Source organism: Oculina patagonica, chromosome 2 (assembly GCF_052425735.1).
Source record: "Oculina patagonica isolate OP01 chromosome 2, crgOcupat, whole genome shotgun sequence".
Classification (NCBI taxonomy): domain Eukaryota; kingdom Metazoa; phylum Cnidaria; class Anthozoa; order Scleractinia; family Oculinidae; genus Oculina; species Oculina patagonica.
The window spans coordinates 12898016-12925982 of record NC_135759.1 but is presented as its reverse complement, the minus strand read 5'-3'; the positions used below and the strand labels follow the sequence as shown (position 1 = coordinate 12925982).

Genomic DNA, 27967 nt, shown 5'->3' with positions numbered 1-27967 from the left:
TTTTTTTAAAAAAATGTAGACGGAACTTAATTCTCTTTCCAATCAAATTGTACCAGGCAATGTTTTAAACATTGTGTTGGATCCTATTTTACTGTTGCTTCTTGACCTGCAGGTTTCTCTTTTATTACCACCAATTCACTGGAGAGTTCGGTTCCAATGTAGTAATAGGACAGTTTTTACAATAAAATTCCTTTCAACTATTGTTTAAATGATATAACACGCTTTTATTATCCTTGTTATATACGCTATTTGTCTGCCTAACCAGAATACATGGTAGTAATTTACAATCAAAATGAAAGCTTCGACAATTTATAATGCCTAAAATATTAATGATAAGAACTGCCAAGCAGATAAATAACTAACTTCAACTAGTTATTCTTTGTTAGTAAAGCTATCTATTTCTTAATAACAAGGTATTTTAAATACACTGTTTCTTCCAGGATTAGGAAGGGGGATTAAAGATAATTCTCCCACCGTTAATCTGCGCTTCAGTGACAGATAAAGCTAAGGTTTAGCTCCAAAATTACAGCAAAAATATTGTTAGTTGAAAGACCATTCCACTTTGAACTATTTATTAAGTGTTTTAACAAGATAATTATTTACATATAAATACTCCAGATCCAAGCTAATGGAGTTAATCATCGGACCTCTCATAGCCTGCGAGAGCAGACGGCTTTTTCGGCATGAATTTCACCCGCCGAAAAAGCCGTCTGCGCTCGCATTCTACTCACATGCCGCATAAAACACTTCTGGTTCAACATCAGAATCAGACGTATTTCTTACTCATTTTTGACCAGTGCTAGAGCTGACATAAGCGCTTCGACTCTTCTGTCCTAGCCAGCAGTATCCTTTTTAGCGTGCAGTACTGCATGCAATTTGTGCCTCAACACCCCTGAAGTTTGAAATCTGAAAATTGGAATCAGATATGAACATAACCACTATATTTTTGACACTGGCTACACTGCGAATCACTATAACTGGCTACAATTTCAAGTTTTCATTTCATATTGTATTCTCTGATTCATATTTCTGGTGGGTCTGTTGTTAATCCCGGGGTTTCCTATTATGCCACTCAATCGTTTCGCACACGAAGCTAACTCGGTGCTTAGGCCAAGTATAAAAACAAATGTTCCTGTCGGGATTTCCGTAAAAAGAGAGCGGGCAGGCGCTATTTTTGTTATTGATTATATTTTCCTCCATCGTCAAATTCTCCATAGGCGAACTTGCAAAATAAATTCTGCAAGGTAATTGACCTGTCCAGTACGCGAGTGCGTATTAAAACACAGACAAAAGCATTGTCTTTCATACTTTTCTTTGTACTTAATTGAGGAGAACTAGGTACAAAGTGAAAGCAACGCCCGTTGGTTTTTGTTCGTTCCACTTTTCTGACAACAAATAATAAAAAAAGAGAGGCGGTCCCAAAAAACGAAGCTGGCGGGAACGAGAAACATTTGTTGTTTCCTTTTTTTACTTGGCCTTATTTAGCTCAGAGCTGTAATATACACTCTGTTTCGTGATTGTAACATACAGTATCTTTCTTAAAAAGCATAAATAGTCAAGCGTCCCAAACCACCGGAACTTATCCCGTTGCCGAACCATGTACGAACTATGATGGTCCATCGCAGGGGTACTCCCCAAAATAAATTAACTGAATGAATTAATCATTTTCTAAGATTAACTTTGCTTTAACAAGTTGATCGCGTTGATTATGATTTGAGACAAGGCTTATTTCCGGTTAACACTGGAGTTTTTGTAGGTGTGATTTATCAAATTCCACTCACTTGATAGACAATACTGATAATCGAAACTAGAGATGTATCATTGCTTTGCAATTATGACACATATGGTAAATCATTGACTATCAAACACATTGTTAAATGGTACATGCAGATTGTGGTTTAGGAATGCAGTACTGCACATATCACGGATGACCCAGTGCCTTTTTCTCGAGAAATTGAAGTAATAAGCACTTGTAAATTCCTAAAGACTACAAATTGCATTCGCTTGTGCTTAGTAAACTCTTATTCAATTTGAATTGAACTCGAAAGTTTGTTAAATAAAGTTAATATGAACTGTAATCGGGAATATCCTTTTGCCAAGCCCTCTTGCAAAATGGTACAACATCATTACTCTCGGTTTATCAGTTTTACTATTACTAAGAAACACTGTCTGAATTAACCACATAATATCAAGGAACTGGCTCTCGTAAAATGCCAAATGCCGGTAAATGTTGCCTTGACCACAAAAGATGTCAAATGATGTTCGTGGAATACATGTTACAGAGCATGCTCGGTGAGTTTTATAGTGTTTCAGACACTCGATCCTTCCTCGTTGTTGCTTCTTTTGGAGCAAACATTTCCATTTTCGGAAATCGAAGATGAACTGTGAGAAAGGGAATCCGCTTTTGTTTTATGAAACGACATTTGGGTAGACTGAACGCAGTTGAGGCGCTCCGATGATCCGTGCCCTGAACAGCAAGATGAACGAAACAAAAGTTTCTTAAAGGCTCGACGATAGGTTCTGTTCAAGCAGGTGTAGATGATAGGATTCAAGAACGAGTTGAGGTACTCCAACCACTTGATTGCCTTGTAGGCCTCAGTTTCAATTTTATAATTAGGTTCAAATGCAAACAAAGTAACTATAACGAAAAAAGGCATCCAGCATACAACAAAAGCTCCAATAACAATTGCTATGGTCTTGGTTGCTTTGATGTCTTTAGCGTAGTTTCGACCGATGCGGAGCGCTTGATTTCTTGCCACAAAGTAGATTTTCATGTACATAACAAACATAAGCAGCAGTGGAACAATGAAACTCACCACCACGACAACCATCTGATACGCAAAAATTTGTTCCATTTTGGCAAAGGCCTCTCGAAGACCGCAAAGTAGGATGGAGAAAACCCACAATGCGACTACCATGACAATAGCTCGAAACGAGGTGAGTGATTCGCTGTACGAGAATGGAGAAGTTATTGCAAGGTGGCGGTCGAAACTGACTGCTACAAGATTCATGATGGACGCCGATCCAACTAGTATGTCTATACTACTCCAGAAAATGTACAACTCATTTGGAAAAACTTGCTTGGATTTGTCATCCATGTCAGTCAATTGCAATACCAACCAGAATGGCATCGCCAACAGCGCCACCAAGATGTCTGCTGCACTTAAACTAATGATAAAGTAATTGCAAATTGTTCTGAGGTCACGATAACAGTAAAAACAGGCGCAGACCATAATGTTTCCCACTAATGTCGACAGCATAAGAACGGCGACGAAAAATGCTGCAACAATATTGCCAGCGCTGGTGTTGAAAACGGATTCGGTGTCTGTTGAGTTGTTCATCCTGTCAAACACTTGAAGACTAAAATGATAAAATGTAAAGATTGGTTATAATTACAATCATTCTCCAGCGCCCCCTGTGGTGTAGAAGGAGGTAAAATGGTTATGGCCACGTAAATAAATCACTGAAAAATATTGGTAACTACTAAATCATTCAAATATGCAAAACCTATATCATATCAGTGACCAAAATTAAAAATAATAATAATAATAACAATAGTAATAACAACATCTTGGCCACAAGGATTTAACCCCCTGGTAACATTGTTTAATGAGCGTGGTATATTGCATTGACTACGTTCAAATCTGCTAACAAACCGAAGGACGTCATATCATTTTGACATGAAACCTATTTAAATTCACTTCGAGATCTGCGGCATCTTTCGCCTTATTACGCAACATACTTGTTCTATACTAACATTTCGCTTAAATGTCTGATTTAGTTTTGGCAAAGTCTGTATTCTAGAGGTCTTGTCAAATTCATGTGTAGCCTCGACGTTTGCTTTGCTGTCCCCAAGTCTCCAACATTTACTCACCCGTAGAATAAACACGAAAGAATGCAAACTTCACCAGAAGCGCAACCGAGCATCGGCAAGATGCAGTCCTCAGTAGCTGTTTTTTTTAGAGTGAGGTTTTACTTATGCCCCACCCAAAAGTGCAAAATTTATGTGAAGTTAGAGAGTTAAGGTTTTTAAAAATTATTACTTCGGAAAATATATTCATGTGAAGGAACGGATCAGTCCGCTAACATAAATAAATATTCACTGCTTAGAACACTAAAGTTTCCTCACGGCTTACTCGTCACAGCTGTGTAGATCCGGCTTGTTTTGAATTGAATTATGCACCATTGCGTTGGTAAAACCAAAACAAATCGAACAATTTTCCCCGAGCGACAAAATGTTCATTGCATTCATACAGACAGATGTTCTGCGATTTTAAATAAATAAATACAAGCAGAATACCTTTACTGATCAGAAATTGCCTTCAGCAGAGAGTGTAACTCATTCCAGGGTTTACATTGATTGTTGTAATAGCAGACGATGCCAAAACACTAGAAACTCTAGCTTCCGCGCTTCAGAAATTTGGGACAAATCTCTTTCATCTGGTGACGGACACCGCGAGCAATTCATGCGAAGTGCTTTGTTTTCAATAACTAACGATCAGTGCATACATTAATCCCGTCTTAAAGTGAAAGACAGCAGATTATTGAAGGGCTTATTAAAACAGCGAGCATAATCGGCAACACAACTGGGTTTTCGTTCCTGAAAACATACTACGTGTTGGCATTTTGCTGTAAACTTTTGACAACTGATGTACGATGCAACAAAAACAAGGAACATTTTTTCAAAAATAAATTAGAAGAATTGGACGCGGTTAAGAGAAAATGACTCTTCGACATTGCAAATTAGTTCCGGTGTTTTTATCCTGAATCCCCGAAGAGACTTGTAATTAGTGCGTTTCCTAGAATTACCCAAAACTTTTCCATTTATTTTATTGTGAAATTAAACGAGAATTTATTTGAACGCTTGTAAACTCTATCTTTGCTTAGAGCAAAGCTACAAATTTTTTCGTTGTCATTTTTCTGCTGTTTTCTTTTTGTCAGTCAACATCAAGTGCCTTGTGTTCAAATAAAACATCGCTAAGAATTCGATCTGTCAATGTTTACAGTATTAAATTAGTTGCTTTTATGAATTATGGAAATTCTTTTGATCCGGAGGTAAGTCTTAGTCTCGGCGATCATTTTGTTATTTTCGCCCCGAATAACACAACAAAGGGATTATCCAAGACGCTATATCGACTTAAGAAAGATGAATTAAACTTTTAGGTGTAAGTAACGACATTTGACAGTTTCAAATCTTCACCAGGGTGTAACCCACAAAATGTTGCTCTTTTAAATATTAATTTGATCGCGATATCGGCTTCTTGTAACCATAGTGTTTCAAGATTGCCATATTAGGCCAATTAAGCAAAACTTTGTAAAATTAGCGAAAAGTGGCTGAATTAGACCCACCCAATAACATCGCCAAGCCGTAATAAGGTAAAGAAAATTGCTCCAGGATATGGAAATACTATTAACAACAGCCTTAGGCGGTAAGATATCATTTTAAAATTTAAAATCGTATAGGTATTGATAATGTATTTTTTCCAGAAAAATCGGAATTACACAAAAGTTATTTTCGTTGCAATATTGCCTTCTTTAGCAAAAAGATCGCACAGAATGAATACAAGTAGAATATATATAAAGTACAGATGTCACTAATTTCAAGTGAGGCTGAGAATAGACGGTAAAACCGCAAAGAATGAATGAGTTAAAATTGGCGAATAAAGGATTCAAAGGGAATAACAAATTGATTACGGAAAACAGTCCAAATAAAGGTGTGAGCGTACAATGTATTTTATTTCCTTGATCAACGACTTCCTATAAATTTTCACTCGCACAACCTTCCGTCGCAACTCAAGGCAATAGGAATGACCACATGTTAACTTTTGTCCGAAGCATTGGCATAGATTTACAGATTTCTTACAAAATTGTTTTTTTCTCACCTTTGGTGCTGCCTTCGAATCATCAGGTGTATACTGACGCAGAGTTCAATGAAAAAATATCTGATCGTGGTGTTTAACGAACGCAAAGGTTCTAAGGTGGTTTCATAGTCACTTTCTTTTACTTGGCCAACCAGCCAAGGACAACATCAAACAATCATATAATTATTTAGCGAATACTTGCATAAACAAAATAAACCGTCCGAAATAGCTGGAAACTGAGGACAGCATGCTTGAATGTAATTCACATCATCCTGTTCATGCCAAGTGGCACATAAGACCTCTACACTCTGCCGCCATTCACACTTCTGTTGAGGTAAATTAATCGTTTGCAACATTGGGTTTGTTCAGTTTCAAACCTTATTAACAATCTAAGTAATTATGCCGCGGGAAAGGGTATCACTAATTAGGAAGATTATTCTGACGACAGAAATCAGTTAATTGATTTATTGATTTTGCATCACATTTTCTTATTTTATAGTCAATTTTCCGATTTCTACCACAAAAGTCCAGTGAAATGTGTCTTCCAAGTTAAAGTTTAGTGAATGAAAAACTGTTATAAAGCTTGTTTGTTCTTAACATGCGACTGATCAACATGCAACTAAAGTAGGCAGGAAAGATCAGCATGAAATATAAATGACATTTTTAAAAGGGGAGGAGAAGAAAGAGCTCAACAGTCTTGGGAATGTTTGTATTTTGAAGCTGGCACAGTTTATTATTTGTGCTTATTTGTTGAATAATTTTTAAAGCAATGAACACTTCTACTCGCATGTCTTATTTTGCAATAGTGATACACTTGTAGGTTATTTTCATCAGAACATATTTGCCTAATTTAAATTTTTATTGAACCAGCTCTGCATCATGAAACTTGCTATGCAGTTGAGAAAAACAAGCAAAACTATTCTTAAGCCCGCCAACAAGAAACATCACTCGTTCAATTTGGGTTTCATTGTTTCGCGTTATCTGCCCAGTGCCTTACAAGATCTTAGCCACAATGATTAATGACTTTGTACAAATGCAAATATAAATATATATATACTTGTGTGCGATTAACAGATGCCACTGAGCTACAAACTGAACATATTTAAACCAAACGTCGCGACTGTCAACCCTACAGAAAACGTCGGGATTTGAATGCAGAAATAAACATAGACAAAGTTACAAAATTTGTAAATAAAATGAAAAAAGCGATTGCTTTTTGCTACGAAAACATCAACTACAAAGCGAGAAGATTATACAAGGAAACAAACTAAGAACAACCAGCCTGTCTTAAAACTCGCGAAATATTATACGCACACGAATAAGCTCACATCATGTCAGGGAACCTCAAAGTGTAGTACAATCAACACAGCGAAATGATGCGACTCTTGCTATCCTAAATAAGTCAGTTACTTCAATGTCTCACTTACTTCGATTATGAAGCCTTCTCATTTTTTTTTCTTCAAAAATTCATACATTGATCGGTAGGTCAATGTTCCCCATTGTTTTTCGAAAGATAATACAGAAGATTGATTTAAAAAGCCCAGAGTAGTGCCATCATAAGCAGCTGGGAAGATATGTAAATGTGAACGCTGAGAAATTAAGCGTAATTTTCGTCATCGCTACCTTATTGGCCGTGATGATGGTTTAACGTGGGGGTGTGAATTGGTTTATTTCTCAAACGAGTACCAAACGCTCTTTATTTAAATGTTCTGTCAAAGTCTAATAATTGCCGCTGATTAAGCTTCTTACCTGACAACTTTGTTGAACACAGTTACGGTCTCTCCTGAGCAAGTTTCTTTGGTGAAAATGATATTTTTGTAAGTAAACCTTTCTGTACCCGCTCACACTGAGCTCAACAGTCTCCTTGCCAAACAGATTATAGCGTATCTATTATAAGCAATGTTTACCTACAGAACAAAACTGATGCACGCGCGGTGCGTACGTGAGGTCCATGCAATTTGCTTTCATAACTCTTTTTGGATATTCCTTTAGTAGCCAAGCGAGAGATGTATGGAGGGATGAAAATAAATACTATTTCATCCCAAGATATTTATTTGTCAGTGATAACATGATGCGTAAATGAATATAATTGTGCGACTACAATTTTCCATGATAAGGTTAGGTCTTTAATTATTAATTGCAAACTTTTACTGAAATAGTTTGTGCTGTTTATAGTTTTTTCCGCGTTGAAAAAAAATTTGCAGAGAACGAATTAAATGTTCTATACAAACGTTTTTCATATAAAAAATTCGGACATTCGCTTTTTCATTAAAAGAAAAGAGTCGATGTTTAGAGAAAACAAGTCACCTCACTGCTGAAATAAGATCTCAGATGTGAGGATTGTGTTGCAGTCGTGTTGGTTCATTGTATGCAAATAAAATCTGATATATACTCTAAGTGTAACTGTGTTGTTTATCTCAGCTTTGAAGTCCGATCTGAGAAATGGATGCTAGAATCACAAACATCCGTCAGCAGACTAATAAAGAAAACTGAATTTATAACTTACCTTCGTTGTCTTGAATAAAAAATAATAACTATGGCAACCTCTGCGTGTGCATTGGCGATAAAAAGAAGCTGAATCGGGTCAAGGTACAAATTGAATCTTGAACCAATGACTTGGATCAGTTTATAAACTTTGACCGAAGCTGAATATTACAACACTGCATGTAATGGCGTCCACTAGCGAGAAGATACGACATGCATTTTGTTACTGATTGGGCCAAGATTCTTACAACAAATTAAGAAATCTCAAGAATGGAGCAGTCATAATAAAGATACCCCAACTAATTTCAAGTTTATATTAATGAGGTAAATATTAATTTACGAGCGATTTTAAACCACAACAATCGAAAAATATTTAAATTAGTAAAGCCAGGAAAATTCATAGTAAAAATCAAGAATTCGTTTACAATTGGCTAAAAACAGTTAAGCGTTGAGCGTATAACAAAAAAACTGTAAAGAGGCGTTTCGCGTTAATAAATATTTGACCTTCATCAAGGTGAAATATGTATGGTTCCTAATCATGCATATATTAGAAGCAGCAAATTTAGCAGAAATAAATGTAAATTTTATGAGTGTTTATTTTTATCATTCCCTGTGTCAGTTCAAATCTCTTAGGAATGCCACGCTTCTAGAAACAGTCTTTTAATGACAATTATTTGCCCTGTCGACGATATTAACATTGTCGAAGTTTTGGTTGTGATCGTGTTCGTGAATTCAAATCAAGAATGACAGGAATAGCTCACTTTAACAAAGCTCGTAAACTGATGGTGAATTGCGCGATTTTATATACCATTGTCAAGTTTGATGTATTTTGATGAATGCTTCATATAGGAAACTATTTATGCTTTTAAAACTTTAACAAGGTCATACTGGAAAGTCTCTGCAAAATGACTGAGATGTATAGGCGTTTTAGGACTTTGAAATCAGCAAAAATACTATGACATGCAAATATCTGAGCACAATTTTACGACGTTAGTTGGTAACAATGAGCAATGTATAACACCTTACATTTAGAAACTGCAGTAAAGTTCAGAAAATCTATAAATCAGTCCATTTTTGTACTTTTTTAGACACTTTGCTCAAAAATATGTTCGTGAAAACCGCGATGTAAGGCAAAGATCGTGTAGCTGATCATAGTAACCAAATGCAGCTAATACATCACTGAAAACAACATCTTACTGAAAACAAATAACAGATAACAAGGATATAACCAAATTTTAATGCTGGATTTGTGTGCACGTCTGTACGCATATCCTGGTGTAAGGCCAGAAGACCAGTATAACTAGCCAATTGCTATAAAAGTTGCTATAAACATGTATTTTGACCATCCGAAGAATTTAAGTTAAAGATTAATTGTCAACGTCCTTCATTTGCATCACTTTTGGCCATGGACAGCTGACTATTAAAATCACGAACGTTTATTAATTACGATTGAAAACCAACGCCACAACATTTTAGCTACACTTTCGTTTCAGACAGAAAAACGAAGATAATTTTTGGAGGTTGTACTTAAAGAAAACACATGTTCTTCACTTCCTGCTAATGACCGCTTTATGAAGGAATCAGTTAACAGTTCTGAAGTAAAACTAAACTAGCGCTATCCCCGTGCAAGCGTGAACTTAATTATCGTTTTTTAAATTCCCCTTCAAAAATGGAATAAATTTTATTGATAAATAACATTTGGAAGCACTCACCTCTCCCGTGGAGTTCGCTTACACAAGGACGGTCAGAGTTTCCCAAAAATGCAACACCGAGGCAACCAGCTGCTTCGCTGATATCAAGGCACAGGACTTGGCTTCTTATTCCAATAGATCACCAAATGTGTTTAACTATAAAAAAGAGCCACACATAAAATTATCTAATCGCACCAAATCATAAAACGATATTTTCTGCTAAAGCTGCCCATCAGTGGATGATGATGATGATGATGATGACGACGATGGTGATGATGATGAAAGTGACAATAATAATAATAATAATAATAATAATAATAATAATAATAGTAATAGTAATAATAATAATAATAATAATAATAATAATAATAATAATAATAATAATACAAATAAAACAAAAAAATTGAAGTAATGTATTATAAAACTACCTATAAACTGAAACAGTTGTTACGCAAATTATAATCAACGTCCAAATTATAACCAAATGTTGGCCATTACATTGTGTCTGGGGACATACTTCTTGGCCACCCCATACAGATCAGACAGACATACGGGGAATAAGCCAGTCAAACATTTAAACGTCATTATAAAAGAATCTTAAAAACTATGCGATCTTCTATAGTTAACCAGTGAAGTGTATACAGTTCATGTGTAATATTTTCGTATTCATATGTATTAACGTAACTGGGCCAAGTTGTTCAAAGCACGATTTAAGCATGGATTAGCATGAATTTTGATTTCAGTTTTTTAACTTTTCAGTAAGGATTTCTGTTTATATTTACTGTCGTTCAGTATTGACATCGACTAATCTCAATCTCCACAAAACATAAGCAATAAAAACACTTTCACACAAAAGAAATTGAACTCTCGATCAACTTTTTATCCTGTGTTAGTGTTAATCGGCTTTCGAACAACCCAGCCATGGCTGCTACATTTTGAACGTGCTTTTTAGAGTTTGTTTCAATCCAAACAATAGTAAATTACAAATGTCTATCTCAAGGATACAACAGCATATACGTACTAGCAGTTCGACAGTATGAAAAATTACATATTTCTAATGCGACTAACATTATAAATGGTGCGGGATATTTTCAGAGAATATTCACTTTACCAACCATATATGGTTGGTATTATGCAACTGCTATCCAATCAACGACAACCACAAAACAAAGACAGGCTCGCGTAAAGGTTATTGTAATTACAATTTTAATTAAAAGAGTAAATGTATTCTTGTTATCTAAGCTGTACAGTAGAACACCTACGGCATGCACTCGACATGTGACGAAACAGTTTTTATTCCATGCTGTTTTTGTTTTAAACCTTGTTGACACATCAAAGCCTTGGTATGGCAATTGATTATGCGTATATGAGCCCTCGACACACGCAAGATCGAATGTCTGATAAAGAGTACCTATCTCGACATAATAATATATCTAGATCACCTGTAGTATTTCTGAATTAGTAATTCTTACTGCAAATTATTCAAAAGGAGACACTGGGTTGGTATGGATGGATTTTCAATATGAACCAATCAAACCATCCAAGCATTCAAAACGTCAACAATCGACAACCAAACCCTTTTAAAGTAGTTGTTATGGTGACAAAACAAAAATAATGTTTAAACTCTGTGAAAGATCCCTTAAAAGCTACAAAAACATCAAGCAAGATGAATCCTTCTAACCCTTATCACAAGTCATAAGTCACACAGTCGGGCCATGCACGAACAGTGTCTGAATGTACGTTGGTCGATCACATTGTCACAGTGTGCGATCTTCGGATATTATAATAAAAGATCTTATGTTAACCTGATTTGAGAATATGCTATAATCTGAGTGCTTCTGGAACGTAATCTGCAGATCTAATAGTGATATATAAAATTGAAATTAAAGACCGTCTTAAGCCCAAAACTGAAATGACGAGGGTTCGTGAAAATGAACGAACCGGATAGCGTTTGACAATGACTTCTTTATAGTTTTCTTATTTTAATTATTTTATTCTTGAGTAAAAAAAATAGTTCTTTCGATGTTCCTCTTAAAGCAATAACCTAAAGCGGTAAATGATCGAAGATACTTTTCACAAGCCGTGAAACTCACGCTAATTTGAAAACTTCTCTTAAGCACTTATATTAATTTGCTATTTCTCAAAGTACGTTCTGTAATAAAACCGTAAAACTGTATTTTGGTCAATAAAGTACTCACCACTGAATGTGTTCAACTTTATGCTCATGAAACGACAGATAAACCATTGCGTGCGCGCGAATTTAAAATACGGTGTTGATTATAAGATCGGGTTGGCAACCACCCGATTTCAAGCGTGGCACTTAAAGTATATACAATTAGATCATAGGATCTTTTTATTGAAAAGTAAAAAACATTTCAAGGAGCAGAAGTTTATGCTGAGCGAAAATAAAAAGTAACCGAGTTTCCCCAATCAACAATCCAATTTTGGAGATAAACGCTAGTAGGGGGTATGCGGGTCTTTGTCACGAAAAGCTGCTTAAAGTCCTTTTCACTTCACCAGAATGGCGATGAAAACAACATCATGTAAAATTGATGAAGTGTCAGCATGTTTCAATTATTTTTGTACTGATTCTTGACTGACCAATCACCACGTCCCGAAATGAATAATCATTGGAGAACCATTGTGATCTCAACAACACAGCAAACGAAGAACAAGACCAAACGTCTCTGTACATTCATTATAACGTTTTCAAGTTTTGCTTTCTCCCAAAGGATTTGCTTGCACGAAACGTAGAGGGCACGGTTAAACGAAATGATGCCTCTTGTAGCTGATATTACAAGGAGTTATGAGGCACTTTTACGCCATCATATCTTTTTTCTCGGAAGGCGGTAGCAAATTTCCACGTCAATTTTTATTTCAAAGCAATCACCTCATTTAAGTGTTCATTTTACTAAAAATTCCGAAGGTTATTTTTAACGGTAAATGTTCTATCGCAACCTCAGTAACGCTAACATCTAAATCAATTTTATGACCTAAAGAGAAAACAAACAAAATAGTTATGCAGCCAAAACCCAGCCGAGTAATGTTAGGTTTTGAGGAACGCCGGTCAGAAAAAAACCGAGCATTGAATAGAAGCAAGAGAGAAGAGGTTGAAAAACCCCGTTAATATCATAAACTCTCTTCGTTTGCTCAGGCAAACTTGAACAGAGAGGTTTACCCGACTCTTGAATACTATCTATTACCCGACTCAGCGTTACATAATACAGGCGTCAATCCCGGGGGGGGGGGGACTCCCATATTAAGGAGACGGGGATGCTCGTCGGAAATTTTGAAATGAACCCCTAAAAGATACCAATCTGGGCGTGACTCAAGCTATTTTAGACCCCTAAAAGATACCAGAATTCTGAAAAAAAGAGCTTATATTTGTATATTTCTTCGTGTGTAACCCTAAACGAGACCGTGAAGGTTAAAAATATTGTCATTCTCGTTTCCAGAGCCCGCTTTTTTTGGTTTAAGATTTCTGGTCGTTTACGCTCAAAGCTGATTGGCTGACAATCCAAAATGAGAACTGTGTGTATGCTCAAAAAATGACAGTTGAATAGCGTTGACTAAACGAACAGTGGACTCTGGGGACGAGACTGCGACGCAGGCAGAAATTTAATTCTAACATAGCGCGCGCGCAAACCCTATCTAATTCCTGTTGAGCGATCATAGTGTATTTCTCTAGCTACTCACGGCTGTGCGTATATAAGTTTATAGCTGCGTGTTCCTGTCGTTTACTCAGAGTTGGCAGTAACCTCTCGTATCCAATAAGGGCGAATGGAAAAATTGTTTATTTTAAAATTTTGGACATTTCATTTTGATGTTAATGAAGTCATAATGCGAGGAGGCGTGAAAGTTTGTGGCGCGGTGTTCACTTAATTCTTGAGTTGAATGAACACGCGAGGAAAGCGAACAAGAGTTTCTTTCGAAGATATCCTCGAACAATCTCCTTCAAAGTCATCTATAAATCCCGGAATATTGTGACAACAATTAAGGTTTATGGGAAGATCCGGAGCAATATCTTTTCAGGAAATTATACGCCTTATGCAAGTCGAACAGAGCAAGGGTCTGCATTGTACTTGTTTACGACTCCACGGCGGTCATGAAGACTATTATTAAGCTTACTATGCTGAAAAGGGAAGCGAAATTAGGCTCAGAGTGCTGACTCTAACAAGTTTTAACTTGAACTGAAGTAAAAAAGACGAGACCAAGATCCAAAGGTACAAACTTTACTTAAGTGCTGAGCCTAATTTTATGTCGCACACTGAATGAAATTTAGTTGTCAGTTTTCCGGTCTTCCTGTAAGCTTAAATTATTTTTGTCCCTTGTCTGGACAAATTAAACTTTACATTTCCAACGATTAAGTTTTGAAAGCAACCTAATACAAAACAATTTCACCGTATAGGCAGCCCAAACATTTCTTAGGTTTAATTTTCCTAAAATTGTGAGTCTTTTGAAATTTAAAAAAGCCTTCTTCTGTTTCTAAATTTATTTTGGAAATATAAAATTCAAGAAAAAACAGAATATACATAAGCGATTTGCTCAGCTCAGTTGAATTTGTAGCTGCATATTGCCTCAGTTGAAAATTTCTTCTGCTTGATTATCTTGTTTGAATACAACAACGCGCGTTTCATTCTTGAAAACACAGCTGAAAACATGGCATTCCTAAACGTTTCCTAACAACTTATCTGGAATTCGGTTCCGCTGGGAAGCTTGAGTCACAGTAACCATGTTCCTGTCGCTGGTTCAACTCTTCGTAAAATGACCTTGCCGTTTCTCTGGAGGTTTTTCTTCGTACGTTATGGACGCTGTACAAAACACACTAAGGCCCGGTTCAGACGTCGCACTTTTCATGAGCCGAACTCAATTCGAAATTGGACCGACCCAAATTGACAAAAGTACGCCTCTTGATTCAGACGCCGTACTTTTTGGCCGTTCCGAGGCCGGTCCTAATACAGTTCCAATAAAACCAGTCAAAATACATTATAATAATTTATGAATTAGGATCGGCACATGAAAAGTACGGCGTCTGAATCAAAGCCGTTCCAAAGGCGTTCCACAGGTGAAATTCTCGGCCAAGCCAGGCGGGAAGAACGGGTGACCCGTTCCAAATTAAAATAGCCGTTCTAATTTGATTCAGACGCCGATCTTTTCATGTACTTAATTCAAGGAATTAGGTTCGGCTCATGAAAAGATCGGCGTCTGAACCGGGCCTAACCCGTTTGTTGTGAACATCACACAGAGAAAAACAAATCATCAAAACAGCCTTGTGTTATTCAAATAAGCCGCTTGTTACGGTCGGAGCCGAAATACCTCTAATTAGACAGCTATTGTCCTGCTGGAAACGGGCTTTATATAATGGTCCCTCATGAATAATATCGTAAAATATAAGTCAGATAAATACCTCGAACGTAGGTATTAATCCATATGGATTAATACCTCCGTTCTTATATCGAGTTATGGATGCACTTGGGAAGTTTAGAGAGCACTCAAGAAGCTAGAGATGCTCTCGGCTTTTGTTTCGAGCAACTCTTACGCTTCTTTCGTGCTCTCCAAATTTCCTGGGTGCATCCATAATCTGTGCAGTCGAAGTGTCAGTCACTGGGCCTGTAGTAACGCAGTGAGATTCTTGACAAAGCAATTTGCATATTGGATGGCGACGATGTTTGGAGGAAGGACAAAATCGATCGTGCTATAGTTCTGGTACTCACCGTTTTCGAGAGAAAAGCTTTAATCAGATACCAAATCACTATAAGAAAGAAGAAGCAATAGGATACACACATCCCATGCCTTGAAGAATACAGCCAATCCATCACGAACGAAGAACCAGCGAATTTCGGGTTTGGAATTTGGCAAAATTAGTACTTCTGACAAAAACAAACTACATCAGGATTCTTTTCTACCTAATAGCTTTATATGGACACAAATATGGAAAAACGACTTTTTTTACTTTTGCCACAAAAATATGATTTTGCTCGTATATTCCTACAATTCTTATCTTTCCTTTATACATTATTGTTGGAAAGCACCTCGTATGGGTACTGGCATCCAGTTTGCGCTCTCCTCTTTGGGAAATATTTTCGTCTTTTTATTAATTATTGTATTATATATGTATATTTCAATGATATATTCCTTTTTGTTATTTCTACCAATAAAGTATACAAAAAGTTATGGAGATGTTGTTCGTTTTCCCACGAATTCGTTATAACGGGGTTTCCTTTACAACGAAGCCCCATTATAAACGATGAACACATTTTTTCAAGTCCCCTGACACTTAATAAGCGGTGGATGCCAACCAGAGATCTACTATTGAAACAAATCTATACTTTGTTTTAAATGGTTGCCAATTTTCAGCAAGTTATTGATGGCTTGCAACAAATTCTTAACTAAAGACTGAAATGTTGACTCCTTTCCCCGGCTGGAAGAGAACCGAGACGAGACGACTGGTGACGAGCCGAATCAATTTGTTAAAGACGCAGCGACCATATGGCGGCGATGACGTCACGTTCAGACCAAGAATACGCGAAATTTCGGTTAAAATGTACCGAGAAAATCAACAGGATTACTCTCCATGAACTCCGTTCTTCTAACTCTTCTTAAGCCTGCCATCTGAGACGAATACATGAAATATTCAAATCACACTGCATAATTATCATAATAAAGTTGATGTTTACATTATCCAGCGTCCGAGTTTCGGGTCAGCATTTTGAAAATTACAGGAAATTGAATACTGCAAGAAATGTTTAAGTCTTTAGACGGACCTGCGTACAAACGTGGTAATGTTTGTGTATTTGCCGCAAGGTAACGCCGAAAGCACTTCGCTCAGAGATATTCATCTTTATAGCACAATGTCGTGCCTAATATCTGTTTTCCATAGCAAGTCACAACGAAAGAATGAAGTAAAATGAGAAAGTATTTTACCTCAAAGGGGTTTCAAAAAGCATAAACGTCAAGGACAAGTCCAAGAAACCTCTCTTCTGTTCCTGAAACAGCGAACTGGATGCCAACACGTAGATAAATGTTCTCTAGAACAAAGCGATATGTTTCTAAAGTGACGCCTTGTTATCATAATAAGAGATTTTAAGGTAAGAGTGCTTTTTTTAGATTGAATAAGCATCTATACGAAAGTTATGTTTAGATCGATCTTCTGGATCGATCTCAAATGTCAGCTCGTCACACACTAAGGGCGTGACTGATGTAGTTGTATTCTGGTGTAAATTCCAGCGTAGCCTGTGTACAGCCGTCCCCTCCGCGATTTTTTTGAGTGGAGCGGGACGGCTGTACACAGGCTAATTCCAGCGTGAACGCGCCTTGGTTCGAATCGCTTGGTGCGCCGCTTCGTGAAAAAGACTGCTCTACCTTATATACCAAAGAGATTTCCTAACTTCTCTATGGCATTTGCTCAAGGCAAATTAAAGTGCATGTGTAAAATCAGGAGGCGTCGAAGAGGCGAGCAATGGAACTGCGATCAACAAACCGAAGCGAAGCTAACTGAGAACGTATTCAAATGCGAAAAACTCTTGTTCGATGCTGTGGTTCGATCGATGCCTTTGCAGTGGTCACAGCCACTTAACTCCACACACATCTCATAAAAAGCCATTGTTATCTTGGTTTTGTGAGTCGTGGCCAGATACATTAAACCCGGCCACAAGCAGATAAAAAACTTGATTTGTACTGAGTTACACTGCCTTTGCAAGTGACAAGCTGTTTTAACGTTTCATTTGATTGTATTAGGGACACCTTTCGATTGAATTTAGGTGGGCGCTGACAGCGGTTTATTGAGTAACAAACTATAGTAATGGGAGCGCTAAAGAATGCTTTTGGGACTGTTTAAAAACTGAAACAAAACTGCAAGGTAAGTACAAATAAATAAATAAAATTAACGTAGCCATAACATAAGAAAAATGACTGATAAAGAACTAACATCTAATGTCCATTTGTCAAGATTAAGTTAACAGGTATAAATCAGGAAAATAGATTGTGAATGACATGTACTATACTGTATATCTCACTATGTATCTACACGGGTCAGATCGGGCCAGAGCGAGCTGATGCTTCAAACTGGATAGTAATTGCATTCGTAGAATACCGGAAGTGAAAGCCTTCGCTCAGATTTGTTTACGCACACATGCATTACGCTTGTTTGGTGTGGGAACGGATGAAATAAGGTCCAAGGAAGAAGAATGATTTTGGGATGAATGTTGTATAGCTTTGAAAATGTAAAATTTTCTTAAAAAACAGCTGTTGTCTTCCACCACTCCTCGGAATGCCTGCTTCATAGACTCTCACTTTTGTAGGTGGTGTGTGCCCGGGGCGTGTAATCATACTCGTGACTAATAAATTACCATCATTCATGATCCTCGTATAGATGGACCCGGACTCTTTTTGTATCTCAAATCAATTTTGCTTCATTAGTATTCAAAGAATCATCCGTCTTGATTAACTTGGCTTGTTCACCTTTAGTTCCTGGATTAGCCAGTTTAAAACATTATGCCACGACATTAAAGACCATTAAATGAAGAAGAAGTGAAAAGCTCTCTAAACGACGACATAAAGAGCATGCAACCCGGGCCAAAAAAAACAACGCGACACCAAATACAACAAATGCACGAACAGATTCTTTTACAATTATGTTACCGCATCACAGGAAAAACAAATACTGTATCGAACAAATTCAGTAATGTAGTGGACAATACGGGTAAAGAGGCCTTTTTAGAGGAGAGTTCGTAATGATCAGTATTTCTTTGGGTCTAAAGGAAAATATATTAAAGCCGTGAGAACAAAAGTACAACCGAAAAATAAATCAAAACAGACCACGTTGCTGGCATAAGTTCTAGCAAGTGTTTTAGACTTGGCCACTTATGAGTCACTTATATCCACGTTTCCTTAGAAATGGACATAATTTTGTATCATGCAATCTTTTCTGATCCATGCATAAGCATTAACATGTCTTATTGGATTTGTTTTTGAGCGATTGATTCTTTTGTAAATGACGATTGAATCATCGGAAATATACAATATCCTTGTAATAGCCAATAAGATGGGAAAACAATTTCACAAGGACCTTCAGTTGTTTCTCGTCATGTCGATTGTGTACATTTGTGATTTTGCTTGTCACTTGTCAAAAAGAGCAAAAACACAACCAGACGAACGTTTTCTCCGTCAGTGATGCACCAGTGATGGTCAAACTCAACTATAACTTCAGCAGGGTTTATTAATCGATCAAATATCCGTTGTTTTGTGGCGGCGCGGCTGATTGCATTTTTGTAAACGATCGATGGCATTTCGATAACCATTATCAGCATTATGGATGGATGGATGGCGTTTGGTACATTCGGTGAACTGATTTAAGTTCTATGTAGCCATGAATATGTCACAGTGAACGTCGAACTAGATAATTGTACGAACGACTCGAAATCAAACCACTCAGTTAATTTCAAATATGTAGCTTGATCAAGAAGTTGAAGAATCGAGAGCGATGGCCAATGATTTATCTGGGATGGTTCCTGATACAAGAATCATGAGTACATTATTATACTGTCTACAACATGGCATTCACCTACCTTGATTTCAGCGGAGTTAGTTTGTACCACAATCCAAGAGCTTCCTAGCTGAAGGTGCTGAGGAAATTATGCTTCTTGTGTATTTATCACAGATCACCTTAGGGCAGAGGGGTTGGCCTTGGCTTGAAAAAATACTTAATCGACCAGATGTTCATGCCTATCAAAAGGGATACAGTTTTTTAATTACGCTTAGAATAACTTAAGGTATTTGCTGCTCTATCTATTCTCGTTTCTGAGGTATCCTGAAAGAGCAAATGAATCTCATAACTACAAATATCCCATCTCTAAAGTCTACAATATAAGTGGAACAAGATGACTCGTACTTTGTGGTAAAAGACACACGTGTGAGACACATTACGTATATACTTTACTACGGTTATGTTTGCCTGCAGCGATTAACTAATCACATGTACTCCGCTATCACTTTCTGCTAGACTCTTCAGGAACGTCAAATGTAAAATCAAGTGACTTAATAGCCTTTTCGTTTTCGTATTGGTCGCGGTTCCTTTAATAAATACTGATCGAGACATCTTTAAGCCATTTTAAATAGTCTTTAAACCATTTTAAGGTGTATAGAATAAGTGTGTCTCATCTTTTTTTTTGGTGGTTATGTTATCCCCAACAAAGATTTTAATATTAAAATTCCAGTGCGAACTTAAATCGATTAAAGTGAGAATAGAACAAATTAACACATGGGCACATGGAAATAATAATATGATATCGCCTTAAAAATGCTACAAAGCTCATCAAGCTTTTATTACAAGAATCAAGAACACGTTTTCTCGTCTGCTTTCAACATATATTAAAATAACGGAAAGATACAGCTTATCCATCTGATGAAAACTGCTGACACCTTTATTCACTTTATAGATACATTTATATTATGGATAAATTATCGAAATTCCTACTTCATTATTTGTAGAGGAAACAATGGCGATTGTTTTCGGCAACATTCAGACGAGTTTGGTGGAGACCAAATGAGACTGACATGTCGCCTAGGCACACAATCAGCAATGATTAAACTTTTTTATGTGAAAATGATGATTTCTCAATTCAAAATGGGCCATTTGTTATTCCTATGATGAATTTGATGAAAAGACTTTTAGACTGTTTTTAATTGTACCTGTTTTGAGCACGATTTGTGGAGACCAGCCGCGTTTGAAAAGACGTTTTCTTTCGGCACTTTTGTCACAAATTACTCCCATCAACATCTTAGAGTGTTTCAGTCGGTTAAGCTGTAATTCCGAAGCAGTTTGCTAGCCGATAAGCGTTGAATATGATTAAGAATGTTATTTATCAGAGGTAAAAGCATTCGACGATAATGTCTCTGCCATCATCGAAAGTAACTGTAGCTCTTATTTGTTAGTGTTCAATGAGCCACACACAGATTGGTCTTCCTTAGTTTAATTCAAATTTTCCGACGAGAATTTTCGTCCCTTCCAAATGGGAGTTCCCCGCCGAAGAAAAGTGCAAACAGAACATAAATAAAAGTGCGCACAAACGTGCCCCCAAAATGACACATTCTCCGGCTGGTTGTTTGCTGGCTTCCTCTTTTAATGCCATGACTTCTTTACCGTTTTCAAAATAGCTCGGTTTCCCATTAATATATACACGAGAGCATTATTTCACCTGTACAGCTTATCGTGTGAAATAAATAAAGAGATGGGAAGACAAAATTCATTTATATTTTCTTACCGGTTCAATTTGTAGGAAAGAGCTTTAACTGGGTGGCAAAACGTGTAATGTACGCTGCGCTTGGGTCAGTGATCCCTCAGGTGACGAGCAACAACCAAACAATAAATGAGGTTTTCACTTTGTGAACAGTATTAAATATTATAAAAATTCCCTTTCAATTATCCACTTGAAAGAGGACATTAGAGTGTATTGAAAGCATTTTTTGCAATGGAGGTGGTTTCCATGGGGTGGTGATGTTATCATTGGCTATGGAAATGCGGCCGTCATTGAATTTAACCATTAGTGAAGATCGGTTCCTTTTATGCATCTTATTAAACTGGAAGTTAATGTGTTTTTTTTGCTTAGAAAGCCGCTAGGATAATTTATCAGTTTCACTCTTTTTATTAAAATTTGGCCTGAAAAAAGGCAATTGGGTTTCTCGTGTTGAATTTTTTTAAGGTTCAATTTTTTAACAGTCGTGGGATGGAAAATGTTCTTGTTGATTCGATTATCATCCTGATCTGTGTTAAAACAAAGCTTAAAAAAATTTCCCAATTCAAGTTATAGGGAAAATCGTAAGAACAGCCTTAATAATTTCCTCTTGAAAAGAATTGCGAATTCTTTCTCTTTTTAGTATAATAAACTGAATATTGTTTACACTGAATATAAAATCCTGAATATAAATACTGCACCAACTTAACTGATTTTCGTATAGCGTGTATCTTCAGTCATGCAATTAGACAAAAACTGGACCTGCTTGCTCCATATGTTAAACAAATTTAGAAACCTATTTAAGATTTTTACCGTAATTTACTATAGGTTAGCTTTTCAGATAGTACTGAAACTTCTCACTATCAGTGCAACATTTCATTGAATCGCTTTAAAAGGGAATACCAGTGCTTGGAGGTTGAATAAACTAAGAATTTTAAATACAAAAAATATATATATATATATATTAACGTTTCTCGAGTTATGTAAGCTCTCTTCACACTTTTAGTTTACTTTTCCACTCTAAGAAGCATTACTAATTTTCCAGAATCGACCGAAACCTTTCTGCTGACGACATTCATTCTTAAAGTAATTTTAAAAGAGTGGCGTATTTTTGAATGAGCGGTATTCCTTCCAAAAAACTGAATATACCTGAAAAAGTCAACATCTAACCTTAAACCAGAGCCAGAATTATCCATATCAAGCTGACAAAAACTGATCATGTGGGAAGACCACACTAGTACTGTAGCTGGAATAACGTAGAATATACTTTGCGGAACGTTGAGAGTGTATTGCAGAAAATAACATTTATTTGAATTTGAAAAAGGGCCCGATTCAGCTAAGTAAACGAGTGAACAGGAAATCAACACCACCAGTTTTCTAATTAGTGATACATAGAAAAATTTAGATAATGACCGATTAAGTTAAAATGCATCTTAACGTAGATTGTAAAAATTGATTAATGTCCAAGCAATGACAGTAAACGTTATTAGAATGGACCTAGACAAGCACAAAATAAATTCAAATATTCGATAAAATGGCACAATTTTGTTTTTAGAACAACATCCACTTGCTATAGACTCAAATACGTTTTCCCAGTGATCACGAAATGAGCAGGACGTTTGGATCAACTTATAAATTTTAGAAAGACAAGTCTCCTTGGAGTTCGCAGCATTGGTCCAGACTTGAAACACTAAATGGCTCGAAAGAGTGGTTTTTATTGGAGAAAAGTCATTAGGAAGATTTTTACTTGAGTGCTTTTTACTAACAGCTAAATGTAATGGCTAATGCATTACGATGCGTCTAATGTAACGTACCTGCCCGCCTATAAATATTCAAACTCTGAGAGTCTACGCAGTGACAGCAGATTATGTCAGTTATCAGTCTGTTTAGGTGTTTTTATAGCGCTTAATGATTTAATGGGTCATTCTTCATAAATAACGATAGCTTTCGTTTGGAGAAACATACTTTGTTTAATGAAGTAATGATGACATTTTTCATCAACAAAACCATTGAAAGCTAAATTTTGGACGAAAATGGGCGGACTCGCCGTATGTTAAAATCACCTTTTATTCCGTGTATGCCGTATGGTAAATTAAAGAAATGAAAATTTCAATCAATATACATATTTAAGCAAGTGAAACGACACAGTGAAATCGTACTTGTTTCAGTGTACTTGGTGAAATAACATCTCACTGACTAGTATGGGGTGAAGCTGAAACGCTACATAGTCATTATTTTAAAATTCTACTCATACAGCGTTTTATTAAAAGTAATAAAACTAGCAGATGTAAATTACAATTTCTACTTTGGCTGACAAATTTCGAATTGGACAATATGCATATCCCTTGCGTTTGTGTGCATAAAATGGCGAAAAGCGAGTTTGCCATGTCGTTGTCGAAAGAAACCTCGAGACTGTTTATGTCAAGTAGCGCGAAAAAAATCACCTCAGTGCATTTTAGTGTAAGGACGATAATTGTCGAAAATTCAAATTGATGAATATTAATTAATCAAAATGCTTAAATTTTACATTTGAAATAGTCCCACCGTGTTTTGGCAATTTTTAATTTCATCATCGTTCATTCCTACCTTCACCCGCAGAAGCACTATCCAACGTTTTATAATCGGTGTGACTGCTGCTATAAACTGCATGTTTTCACGATTTTAGCAGCAACTAGAACTCTTGATAGCAACAACTTTGGTCTTTATATTATCCCAATTGAAGCACCTGAAATTTTGATCTACCTTCTCACACCACTTTACACCGAACATAAAACTGCTCTAAATCCATTTAATCTAGTAATTTACTTACCAGGAATTTTGTTCGAGGGCGCTACTCGCTTTCATAATCCAAGCCCTTTTATCCGTTGATTACTTTCCTCAAAAGCTCGCTTTTGGCATTTTTTCTTGTTTTTCCAGCAGATGTCGCCCCCGTCTTCAAACTGCTCACGTTTTTGTTAAAATATTTGATCTAGCAATAAATATGACTGTTGACACATTTGCTTCATCGCCGACGCGTCACAGGCAAAAACTAGACAACTTAAAGTATGTATTGTTTTAGCGTCTTTCTAAAAGCCTGATAATTCTTTGCTTGAATGTTTTCCTCTGCAAGATATAATTGAAAACAATGCCATTTTACGCTCAGTGCCAAAAATTGGACGAGTATATTAATTAATTTAGAAACAAAGCCAAAAATCCCACGAAAAAAAAAGAGACAATGAAAACGCAACCCAATTATATTCGCTGCCTGTCAATGTTTATTCATTGCAAAAAAACAAAAAGCCTTTTAGCGGCTTTTCAAAAAAAAAAAATTCGTTCTTATCGGATGTTATTTACATCAAAGTCATCAAAGCATGTACAGCACTAGCCGATATAACAGCCAAACCAACAGAACTTTGTCCACCAAAGCAAGATGTGACAAGCTCTCTGATTTTATTTGAAGTTGTAAAGTTTTTCAGTGCAAACTAATTTGTCATGTCACGAATACATAAAATGTTTCAGTTTACTCGGTAGCAACCGCGCACGGAATGTATATTTGTAAATTTTAAATCGATAAAGGTCACTAGTGCTTAAGACAGAAACTAATAACATTTGGTTGTGAGTTTTTTTAAGACTTTTGAAAGTGTAAAAGTCCAGTCATTCTATAGTTATACCTTGAACTAATTGCAGCAGAAAGTCCGATAGCACCAAATAGTTCTTTATGTTACCCTTATCAAAAGTCCACCAAAATCTACGTGAGGGGAAATGGTTTATTCACTGAAACGTTTATAACTAATTTGCATAATTTGTTTGTGTTTACTGAAAAAGATCACAACAGATCCAAAATCTAGAAAAATCTACGAAGGGGAAAATCTAATTTTCTCATTCGCTCTTAACTTATATATGAATAATTTTATTAATATTTCTGATCCATAAGACTCGAAAGCTATGTATTTGAGTTGGGAACAGTTTGGCTGGTGTCAGAAACAAAAACCCTGAATGAATTTAATGAATCTAAATGCAAAGTGCAAATAATTACTGTTGAATCCCGGTAATTGTAACCTGGTTATTTCAGTAATAATTCCCCGTTATTTCGAACTAACACACATTTCCCTTGAATTTGCACTTCAGTCATTTACTATCGGCTGTTTCGAATTATTTTTGGTTTCACCTGACGGTTCAAAATAACGAGGTTCAACTGTGCTACAAAGCTCAAGCCTGTAACTGCCAGCTATTACTTGAATGAGTGTGTCCTCGATACCTCAAGGAAAAGGACCTGGATGTTGCTATTTCTGACAACCTCTCGTGGGGCAAATAGGTTTGTGCTCTTTGTTCAAAGTCTAATAGGATGTTAGAATTCTTCCGGCGCAAGTCAGGTTTGTAAGAGAACGTGTCTGTAAGACCATCAATCTATCTAACGTTGGTGAGGTGCCATCTTGGGTACGCCACGAAGGTGTGGGAACCTCAATCTGATTTGAACTGATTTGTAATACGGAGCGGATTCAGCGATGGGCTACAAAATATTTCCTTAAGACCTATATTATAAAGATAGGCTAATTCAATTAAATCTTCTTCTCCTGACTTACTGGCATGAATATCTTGACATGGTGTTGTTCTTTAAGGCCATATATTCATTCTAACAACAGAAAACGAAAGTCAATTTGCAAGGACCATTATGGCGAAATAGAAGTACATGATCCTCTCACTGCACAAGATCTAATCTACTATACTGGATAATTGACAAAGAAAAACGTAAGGCTGATTAAACGGTAACGGAGGTTTATTGGAATTCTAATATTTCGGAAGGCACGGCCTCTCCTTTTTCAGGGAGTTACAGAATCTTCAGGGTCTCTGAAGACCCTGAAGAAAGAAGGCAGTGCATTCCGAAATACTGGAATTCAAATATACTTCCCATACTGTTTATCCAGCCCAATTGCGTGGGCGGATAACGAAAGAACTACTCTCCATGTGTATTGCATATAAATAACATAACATGAAACTTTATTTCAACTCGAATTTTAATAATAATGTTAAATATTAGTAGCTAATATCTTAAATATTAGTAGTAATATTATATAGTAATATTAGTAGCTAATATCTTAAATAGCATTTACAAAATTCATTGACATATAGCAGAAAAAATGTATATATAAGCAAAGAAAATATCTAAACGAAGGTAATATTCTGAATGTTCCTCTTGAACTCTGTAAAGTCACTTGTTCGAATTGAGTCTGACAGAGCATTCCATTTCTTGGTCGAGAAATAGGAAAATGAGTCTAAGCCATAGGTAGTTGTTCTCGGCTTACTGAGTGATCATGATAAACAAGCACGCTAGACAAGCAACGCATGAAATAGTACCGTCAACCACGTGGAAAATAACAAAAAGACCACCCTCCAAGGGCATATGAGCGTAATAAGCGTACCAGGTCAACTGGACTACTAGGTCTACTAAACGCTAATACAAAAGTTAGACAACCCAACCTCATGAGAAAAACAACAACAACTGGTAATTAACTCTCTTTAAGGTCGCGGGAGACACCTCAGGCTCATCATTATGCATTTATTTAAAGCGTATGCACGAAGTAGAACGACTGACATCGACAACTTTACGAGATATTTATGACTAGACAAAAATATGGGCGCGTGCGCGTGTGATTTGTAAAAAAATCCTGTTTCTTTGATATTATAACCAATTTAAAACAACACTTAGCGATATACGTTCATATAGATTGTAGGAAGTCTTTGAGCTTATTTTCATTGAAATTTGAATATTTCTGCAACTCAGAGTAATCACAAAAATATCCGGCAAAACAGTCGTGTCCTTTTTAAAAACGCATTGATGTCACCATAAAAGCGTGGAATACAATTACCATAATTACATCTCTCCTTGGCAAAATGATCGTTTTTAGGTCGGGACACCTTCGGAAATCTCAAAGTTTGGACTTTTCCGACAATTTTGTGGCAGAGAATACAGCACGGATACAGAACTTCATGACTTGCCACTGCAGATAGGTAAACTATGAATACTGTAGTGTGTCATAACAGAAGCGGAATTTTAAAAGAGCGCTTTTAGAAAGAGGTAGGAAACATTAAATTCAAATTTGCGCACTTAAACCGCCATGACTTGCTGGCAAACTTCAAATTAAAAAATCCGCTTCTGTTATGACACTCTAGAGGTATTGACTAATTAGTTTTTGACAAGATCACAGTGTGCTGTCTCCTACTCGTTCCGCAAACTCTGCCACAAAATAATGTTTTTCCAAATTTGGCACTAACGAGGCTATACCATCGCCGTTAAATGCAATCTACCAAATAAAAGATGACATTCACAATCTTTCATCTTTTCTTTATGTCTCTGTAAAATTTGAGCTTAATCGCACCCATAACAGCTAAGAAATAAGCGTTTTAAAAGATGCAGGTCAAGCAAAATTTCCCTTCATGAATTTATTCATGGTGTTGGTATCCCCCGCGACCTTAAAATATTGCTAAATAAAGTAGCACAGGACAATTACACAATTTAACGAACAAATTCAAAATGGCCGTTGTCGCCTCTCCCATTGACATTTATACACAAGCTAAGCCTATTTAAAAGAGCTGTCAACTAAATTTGTCAGGGCGATATAAACATAAAATACCAATAGCTCCAATACTGTAAATGAAATACAACCTTAGCAGATGCTTCGTGGCCATGCAATTGTAGTTACTCCAAACACTCGACAAGGCC

General features: G+C 36.5%; 1 protein-coding gene across 8 annotated transcripts; it reads right to left on the bottom strand.

The window, feature by feature from the left end:
* Window positions 1-29: 29 nt before the first annotated feature.
* LOC144639559 (histamine H2 receptor-like) lies at window positions 30-27967 on the bottom strand. 8 transcript variants are annotated; one of them, XM_078498857.1, is made up of 4 exons: window positions 27911-27967; window positions 19603-19759; window positions 10058-10192; window positions 30-3360 (listed from the first exon to the last, which is right to left on the bottom strand). In XM_078498857.1, exon 4 carries the CDS (start codon window positions 3339-3341, stop codon window positions 2310-2312), a length of 1032 nt encoding a protein of 343 aa, XP_078354983.1. In that variant the 5' UTR covers window positions 3342-3360; window positions 10058-10192; window positions 19603-19759; window positions 27911-27967; the 3' UTR covers window positions 30-2309. The 8 variants fall into 8 exon arrangements, with proteins under 8 accessions (XP_078354983.1, XP_078354977.1, XP_078354990.1 ...); XM_078498851.1 differs by lacking the exon at window positions 27911-27967 and adding an exon at window positions 24077-24144; XM_078498864.1 differs by lacking the exon at window positions 27911-27967 and adding an exon at window positions 21298-21383.

Excerpts from the sequence above, each read along its gene's own strand:
- LOC144639559 (XM_078498857.1), bottom strand. The coding sequence starts at position 3,341 with ATGAACAACTCAACAGACACCGAATCCGTTTTCAACACCAGCGCTGGC.